The sequence below is a fragment of the Malania oleifera genome, chromosome 1 (assembly GCF_029873635.1).
Source record: "Malania oleifera isolate guangnan ecotype guangnan chromosome 1, ASM2987363v1, whole genome shotgun sequence".
NCBI classification, from domain to species: domain Eukaryota; kingdom Viridiplantae; phylum Streptophyta; class Magnoliopsida; order Santalales; family Ximeniaceae; genus Malania; species Malania oleifera.
Window position 1 is genome coordinate 105301238 of NC_080417.1, and position 9111 is coordinate 105310348.

General features: G+C 32.8%; 1 protein-coding gene across 1 annotated transcript; it reads right to left on the reverse strand.

The window, feature by feature from the left end:
• Window positions 1-218: 218 nt before the first annotated feature.
• On the reverse strand, window positions 219-1464 carry LOC131165536 (gibberellin-regulated protein 4-like). The gene is made up of 4 exons (XM_058123438.1): window positions 1225-1464; window positions 1074-1115; window positions 941-974; window positions 219-692 (listed from the first exon to the last, which is right to left on the reverse strand). Exons 1-4 carry the CDS (start codon window positions 1291-1293, stop codon window positions 511-513), a joined length of 327 nt encoding a protein of 108 aa, XP_057979421.1. The 5' UTR covers window positions 1294-1464; the 3' UTR covers window positions 219-510.
• Window positions 1465-9111: the final 7647 nt, after the last annotated feature.

Genomic DNA, 9111 nt, shown 5'->3' on the forward strand with positions numbered 1-9111 from the left:
GTCCTCACTCCTCCATCAGCCCAGCCCCGCCCCTCCACTCTATTCTATTATTCTCAAAGCTCATGTCCGCATAAAAATGTCAACTGATTCTGAAAAATATAAAGCAAACAAATGAACTCCCTCCTGTTATACCAGGAAATGAAGAGAAGAAAATATTGAGTGTACGAGGGAGTTCAAACAATTAATCGATTCGGAAATGGAGGAGAGACAGCATGCCATTCCATAAATATATCGCGGATAGTGCCAATATATAAAATATAAATATTGTTGAAGGTAGCAGACAGATGCCACAGTAGTTAATTACTTGGGTAGGTGATCAGCCACTCTCATTCAGGGGAAAAAGGAAAGCACTGAAGGGGTGACCCAATTAAATGAACACCAGCCGTCTTCACTCGCTACCAACTCCGTAACTTAAACGACACTACTATATATAACTCTATATGACTAGTTAGTTGTAGTAGAGCAGCGGCACTATATATATAATTAAGATGTGGTACTAGCCTAGCTAGCTCAAGGGCATTTGGGTCCTCCTCGCTTGGTCTTCCAGTTGTTGTAGCAAGGGCATACACCTTTGTTCCCATAATACCCCGGGGGCACGCACAGGCACTTCCTGCAGCACTTCTGACAGAAGAACATGCATGGCTTATGGTACTGCGTCTGGCCGCACCTCCTCGTGCATTGTGATGGGCATTCTGGTCATTATAAGTAGACAAATTACTTTTTTAATTATTGCGTCCTCTGAAAAATAGTGAAAAGTAATAAAGCACTTCTAACTACTTTTGAGTTTTGACTATTGCCAGTCAAACTCATTTCACTGATGTGAGTGGCAGATCTCACAAGCTGCAAGGGCATTAAGGGGATTCGACGACAAACTTAACTAGGGCTGCTATGAGGACGAAAAAATATTGACGGAAAATGAGAGAAAACGCTCACTACTTACGAGAACTCTTCACACTCCCCGGACCATACTTGTTCTGCAAAAGCAAATATATTTAGTATGCGAACTAATTTTTTTCCCGCGAAAACTGCTACACTGGGGGCTGAAAAGGAGGAAGAGTGAGTGATTTAGTTACCATGTCATAGTGGTGACCGCCATGACCATGTGCTGCCAAGACCTGCAAGACAAGAGATGAAAACTTAGGGACATTGCAATGTCAAAGAAATCCATTGTGCCTCTCATTTTTCCAGCCATTATTGCAGGAACGTGGTAGAGAAAATGCTGACCGTTGATTGGAGGATGGAGAAGGAGAGGAGAGTTAAAAGCATGACAGCGACGAACTTGGCCATGGCCATTGCTACAAAGCAGGGACCCCCCAAGAGACGTGAGGAATGGAGGAAAGAAGGAGAGAGAAAAAAGGGGAAATGCAGATGGAGATGGAGAGGGGTCTGGTTCGTCGCTGCTGGGCTTGGGGGCAATAAATAGGGAGGAAATCCGGAGTGGGACTGGGCTATGAAGATGGAGCAGTTACTACCTTACTCGCTGGTGTAGGCTATGTTCTTAACTCGCTAGGTTGGAGGGTACATCTGGCTAACACGAGGACATATCCGTCTTTGCAATTTGCATGGCTCCATCTGAAAAATTGGATGACAGAGGGAGGGACAATTGTTGAGTAGGCGGGGTTTGTTCGCGGCACATTCTTTGGTTGGTTTTTCATTAATTAAAAAGGACTCTTTTGGCAGAAAAGGACTAAAAAGGATGTGTGGTTTACAGAGTGGAGTGATTTTAAAAATAAAATAAAATAAAATTTTGAATGAACAAGATAATAAAATTACGTAATCAATTTTTTTCCCAATCAGTACGATATATTCAATTATCTACCTAGATTCTAGGTTATAAATTTGAATTTGAAATATTAATAAATTTAAAATTTAAGTCTATACTTCCAAATACAATTTAGCATTATGGTGTATTAAGTTTTTTTTTTTTTTTTTCCCATTAAAATCGTATTATGTATTTTTGTAGAGAGTCAATTATTTATGCGTCACAAATTTAGTGAAAGAAGTGCAATATCTTGTGTTGTTTCTTATGATATACCCCAAATATTATCAAAAAATTAATCCCTACCATAAATTAAGAGATGAGTAACATTGCATTGATGAGGGCAATCACCATCCAAGTCAATTGCTCGGCCAGAACAATTGATGCCAGCACTATAATGATTATAAAGAATGGAGTGATTCATGCTAAACGCCATAAACGCAATCATAAATGACATATCACCCAGGGTCAATTTTCACCAGTATAAAAGGAAGATGCCATGAAGAGATAAATCATCTCATTCCAACATAATATTTACTGTTGTATAAAACCTCTCAAACAAATCTCTTACTTAAGCATTAGAGTGATCTACCAGAGTACACCCTGAATCCTCTAAGCCGTTCATATTTATTTCTTTTTAGGTGAGTGTAATCGGAGAATATCTCAAAGATCATTCAACTTTTTATTCAGCAACATCCTTAATATAGCTAGACATTAAAAATATTTTTACAAAACTATGATTCTAAACCCAAATTGATGATTAATCCGGAGAAATCAATGGATATGTAAATTGAACCATGAACCAATGAGGTTAAAGTGTTAGAATTTTTTTTTATTTTATAAAATTTGTAAATTCATGATCATTGAGAGTTTTAGGACATAATATATATTTTTAATAGATATTTTAATGTTATAAATATAATTATTTTTTATACACATTCAAGGGTAAGAAGTTACCTTATTGAAATGTCTATCATGCTTCCTATGTGTCCAGTCAATTATTGACATTTTATTTAATTTGAAATAGTTAAAGCATCCTATTCCTAGAAATGAATTATTGTGAGGGTAATGTTTTCTTTTTTAGGTTTTCAAAGAATTACAAAGAAAAAGTAGCTAATTTTTTAATTTTACTAAATTTTGTATAGAGAAATATATATGAACAATAATAAAAAGTTTTGGTAAAATTTCCTTGTATAAATAGTTTTGCTTTTATTTTTATTTTTTGAAATGATTACAAAAATATTTTTGTTTTCCGTTTTTCAAAATATATACAAAAAGGTTGGAAACATATTAAATATTTACTATTTTTTTTTAATTTTTGATTTCTTACTCTACATTTGAGAATATGGAATTCGGATTTTAACTTTAATTTTTATGGATTACAATAAAATATAATATAAAATTTTACTGAGTTTCTTTCAAATCCACACTAATCCCAACTCAAGCTCCTAAATTCATGATTTCAAATACTGCCTTTTATATATTTTTTTTAAAAAATAATAATTTATCATTTTTTTTTTTGGTAATTATATCTTGAAATATGAAAAAAAAATTTAATTTTTCGCAATTGAACAAACTTTGTTTTCTATCATTTAATATAAATCTTACAAAACTAAAAAACAAGGTGAAATTTTTATAATAAACTAAAAATGAAAGATGCAAAATGTTTTTTTGAGCCCTTACATGCCCTAAGGATATCATGCCCCTCCACTATGAGTAATTACTAAGTTCGATCACCTAATCACATTATATTTTAAATGGTTCCTAATTTTTAAAATTTTTTTAAAAAATTTTAACTCAAACAAATATATTTTTTATTCAAGCTATACAAAAAATAAAAAAAATCTGAGGATATGATTTAATCTATAAAATGTGACATGGTTAAGTGACTTAACCTACTAATTTTATCTCCATCATAACCACACAACCTAAGCAACGATGATTGCCCATGAGTTTATGAAGCATATTTGTTAATGGAGGGATGTCATCCTTTGAGATAGCTAAATTTCTTTTATTATTATTATTTTTAGATGTTGCAAACTAAATGCCTCCATAAGTATATGTTTTTTGAGTTATATTTTATTTTATTTTACTTTATTTTTGATTACATAAGAACTCTAACTACCAATGAGCCCTTTGGACCCATTGGTGCGACACCAAACCTACTGATCAGTGTCCTCCACCCCCAGGTTTCACTGATCAGGGTAAAGTCCGATTATGGATGCAACTTCTATGCATCAATTTAACGTTCGGTCAATCCGACCTCAAATACACATCTCCATTACCATCCACGGTCCCTGCTAGCTCTCAGAGAACTCTCACTATTCACGGTTCCCGTTGGATCACAAAGCGAACTTTCACCATTCACAGTCCCCGCTGACTCACAGAATAAACTCTCACCATCCACAGGTACTGCTGGCTCCGTAAGTGTATCTACCTGAAATTGAACCCTCGATGCTCCTTTTTACTTACTAATGTCTTTCCATTACATCATGTCGTGGGGACTTAAGTTATATTTTATTGTTTGTAGGTATAATGGAAGATAATATTTTCTTCTCTTTTTTTTGGTATTTAATGCGAGGTAATCTATTTCTTATAGTAATCTCGTATTTCCTTTTACTTTTAATCTAATTTTAATATTCAAATATGACAGATAAGTGATTAATATGAATGTTAGACCAAAATAGAAATAAGTTTGTCTTCTATTCATTAATTATGTGTTATTTACAAGTCCTTGATCATTACAATTTGAATATGTAACATTCACATAATTATGCAAACGATTGAGCCACGAAACTTATCTAAAAAATTTAAAGATTTGACTTTTTGTAATTAAGAATAATTTTGATCTATTTGTGCTATTTTAATTAGTTGGGTGTGTGATTTATAATATTTATTTATTTTATGACTCATGCATACTTCTTTTGAGTAATTAATTTAAAGTGCATATGGAAATATTATTTTATTATCTAAAATTAACTTTTATGCGTTGAATTATTTTATTTTATATAAAATTTTCAATAGAAATAAAAATAAAATGATTGTAAAGTTAAAATATAGTTAAGATAAAAATATTTATACATTTATAAAAAATTTAAAAAGAAAAAATTCACTAAAAAAAATCATTTTGACGAATTTGCAAATGTCAAGTGTGTATAATAGGATTTTTTTTTGGAGTAGTGAAAAAAAACATAGAGGAGTTCGTTAAAACTTAAATAGACCCACACAGGGAGGCCACAACTTTAACCAAATGTCAAAAAGGGTTCGACTTTTTGAAATATCGAAAAAATTATGTAATCCCCCATGATTTCATAATTGAGAATGAATGAATTTTAGTTGCAATTATCCTATATTAAGGATAAAATAGTAAATTTCTTGAATTTTTTATTTGGTTATTTGTTGCTAAATTATGAAGTGAGCTTTCACGTAACATCTGTTTGGATCAATGAACATTTTTGAGGAAAAAAGAATAAGAAAGAAATTCATTTTTATTATATTTTATATTAAATATTATTAAAAATAAAAAAAATGATTGAAATGTGATTAAAAATAAGAAAAGTCAAATGTTAATGATACGTGAAATTAATTTTTTGTTTATTGATTAATGATATAATATATATTTTTCACGTTTGATATAATATATAATATCAAACATGAAATGGTGGATTTTTATGATTTTTCATTTCAGTGGAGATTAATTGTCTTGAAAATTTAAGTGTTATTGAAGGTTAATGAAACTTTTTAAACCTTTAAAGTATTTGCTAAATCTTATTTACTTAATGTTAAATTTGGTCATTGGAATTTATATTTTTAACAATAGAGATAATTATAAGAATTTGATAGATTTTATTAAAATGTTGCTATTGTAAATCAAATGATAATAAAAATTAATTATCATCAATAATAAGAAATAGGTAAGGAATAACTGTTTGCAAATTTTACCTTGAAATATATTTTTTTTCATATTACATATTATATAAAATAATAATAATAAATATGTTGACTTTTTGAGTTCAATCTTTGTTTTGAAGTTGACAAAACATAAGTATCTTATTTGTGCTTTGAACTTATGAACAAGGTTAATTCTTTGCACGCACGAATGGCAAGAATACAAGGAAGTCATGAAGACCACAAAGATCATACTTCATGATGACTTAATAGGAGGCAAAAAGAATGAAGACATTTTTGTGTTATATTGTAATGTATTTAATATTTGGGTCTGTAATTATTAATGATCTGTAATAATGCTCTGCATGATAGGGATGAATGCTCAATGACCATATATTGACCCATTGGAACCAATACCCTTAAGATAAAATGTTACAACTTATTCACACAGGGTTGAAAAAGTTCAAGGGTCAAAATGGATTTAATAAAGACTCGGTCGATCAACGCTAGATTTTTGGGTTTAATTTAAAAGTTTACACCATAGACTGACCTTAAGTCTCCAAGCACTTCATGAAAAATCCCCTGTAACTTAAGAGTTATACAATTATAAACAGGGGTGAATTCTAATAAAAATTAGGGCCTAAAATGAACTTTAAAAGGGCTTCGGCCAACCAAACATAAGGTGTTAAATGTCTCGGTCGATTGAACTGGTAAAAAGTCAATACTTTGACTTGGTTCAGACAACCGGTCCAAGTTTGAACTAAACTTCCACGGTCGACCGAACTTTCATGCTGACACTTTTTACCAACCCCAGCCGCCTGAACTTATAGTTTAAAATCATCCCAAGCAATCGAATTGTTAAGCACGGCAAACCGAACAAAAGAATCGAGCGCCCGAACCTACAAAGGTTGGGAAATCGCTTTGACTTCAACCAATCAGACTCATCCACAGTCACCCAAACCTAAAATCAGCTTTGTGTTTGTTCGAGCGACTAGCCCTAAGATCGGGCAACCGAACCTCTCATGTTCACTTAAAATAACCGCGGTAATTAAGGTTAAAGTCCTAATTAAAATTTTCTAAAAATTTCCTTTGAGTCCCAACAGTTATTTTTTGAGGAGAAACTATATATAGCCCTTCATTTGCCTTGATTAAGAATGGGATTAGCTAATTGATTAAGGAAAAATCCTCTTAAATTTGTATACTCCCACTTGCTCATACTACATATTTTTAAGTCAAATTTCTCATACTCTCTCTTACATTCTTTGCTAAAATCACTTTGAAATAGAGAAGTACATTTTGCTTATACCTCTCACTTGCAAATTAATTGCAAGTTGAAAGGGAGTTTTGATCTTTATTGTGGTGTGCATTTCCATACACCAATCTTTAAAACTTACTCTCTCAAATCTCTATACTCATTTGAAAAATACTTATTGAGAGTTTGCTTGTGATTTTTCCAATATTGCTTTTGATTGATTATCATTGTTGGGAAATATTATTTCTGATTGTGAGTTTCTTGCACACTAATTGCAAGAATCGAAAGTTTGCATTTATCCTTGATAAATCTTTTGCAAGCTTAATCCACAACCTCTTTTGTGCTTTACACTTGAAAAATATTATTGAGGTATTTGTTTAAGGTAATTTAGATTCTATGATTGATCATATTGTGAACATCTTCTAGAATCAAAGTGTTGACCTTATAGGTCACGCCCTAGTTTTGATAATGACAAATACGATTGTATTTAATAAATATCTAATTTATGTGTAGGTTCATACTAGCATATCATCAATGGCACGTGAAAGCTCAAAACTTGAAGACAAACTCATGCTCTTAGTTGTAATAATTTTAGTGAAATTTGTCTGTAATAGTAATTAGGGTAATCGGTTTGTAATAAGCACACACATCACATGCATGATTTATTTTGTAAGTTCAAACAAACCATGAATGAGAAAATGACCATAGAAAGACCTTAGGGTGTACCCTTTGGTCGACCGACACCGAACTTTTTCGGTGTTTTCAAATTGGACCCCAAGTGCCACTAGAATACTCACACTTTCACATATATTTACTAGGCACTTGAATAGGGTTTGTTTGTTTCAAAACGGGACCGAAATGCACACACGATGCACTTTCGGTCGACCAACCAAGCCAGTTCATTTTGGCCTGGTCGACCGAAGACATCCTGGGTCAAAGTTTGACTACCCGGTCGACCAGCAAAGGTAGTTCAAAAGGGCCTGGTCGACCGAAGCTCCTTTGGGTCAAAGATTGACCACTCGATCGACCGAAACTTGTAGTTCAAAAGGCCCTGGTCGACCGAAACCCTCCTGGGCCAATAGTTGACCATCTGGTTGACCGAGAACTTTTGTACTACAACTACCTGGTCAACCAGAGAGTTCTCGGGAGAATTCCCAACGGTCTGGTCGACCGAACCAGGCAGTTCAAAATGCACCCTGGTCGACTGAAACTCGAAAAATTGGGAAATCGCCCTCTCTGGTCGACCGAGCCTTTCAGTTCAAAAGTCGCCTGGTCGACCGAGCCATTTGAGTCCTGGTCGACCAAACCATTTCTGGTCGACCGGACCTCTCGGGTCGCTTCTATTTTTTTTACCACGGTTAAATTTTTTAAACAGGGTTAAATTGATTTAAATGTCATTAATCTTTTCTAACAATCCCTAATAGGTCCCCAACAGTCAAAATTTTCAGTATGTCTATATATACTCTTTCATTTGGTGGATTAAGATCGATTAGCAAAAAGGATTAAGAAAATCTCTTAAGCAAAAATACTTTCTTTTGATTCCCATTTGCTCATACCTTTCCTAAAAACACTCTAGCTTACTTTTTCAAGTTCAAAATCATTTATAAGTGCTTTGAGTGTATATTCTAATAGGTTTTGCTCTCATTGTTTGAAGTGGTTGAATCGATTTGTCTCTCTAGAGCATAACCTAAGTTCTCTTAGGAGGCTTTGCTAATAAGCCTACCCTAAGAAGACTTGTGGTAAACTTCCGAGTGTTGCATTATCATTGCAATATCTTTGGAAGTTTATATTTGTTTTTGGTTTGCAAAAACATATTTCAAGCATACTCAAATATCTTGTGGAATTTATTGAACTATTTGTGAAAAGATATTTGTGCTTGTTACACTAATCTTTGTGGTAATATTTATACAAGTATTTATATCATTTGCCGAAAACAAAGATTATCTATTTTGCAATCCAAGCATATACACATTTGTGTGATTGAGATATTCTTTGATTGATATTCTTGAGGCTTGCTTGGTGGTATGTGTAAACATGTTTGATTGAATATTTTGAGATACACAGATTATTATTGATACTCTCACGTACTCATTACATTGATAGAAAACATCTTTGAGAGTTAAACTGTTTAAACCACATTGAGCTTACATTATTAAATCATCTGTGGTGTATGTGTTTGTGTGCATTTGTGCTACAAATCTGTTTTACGTGA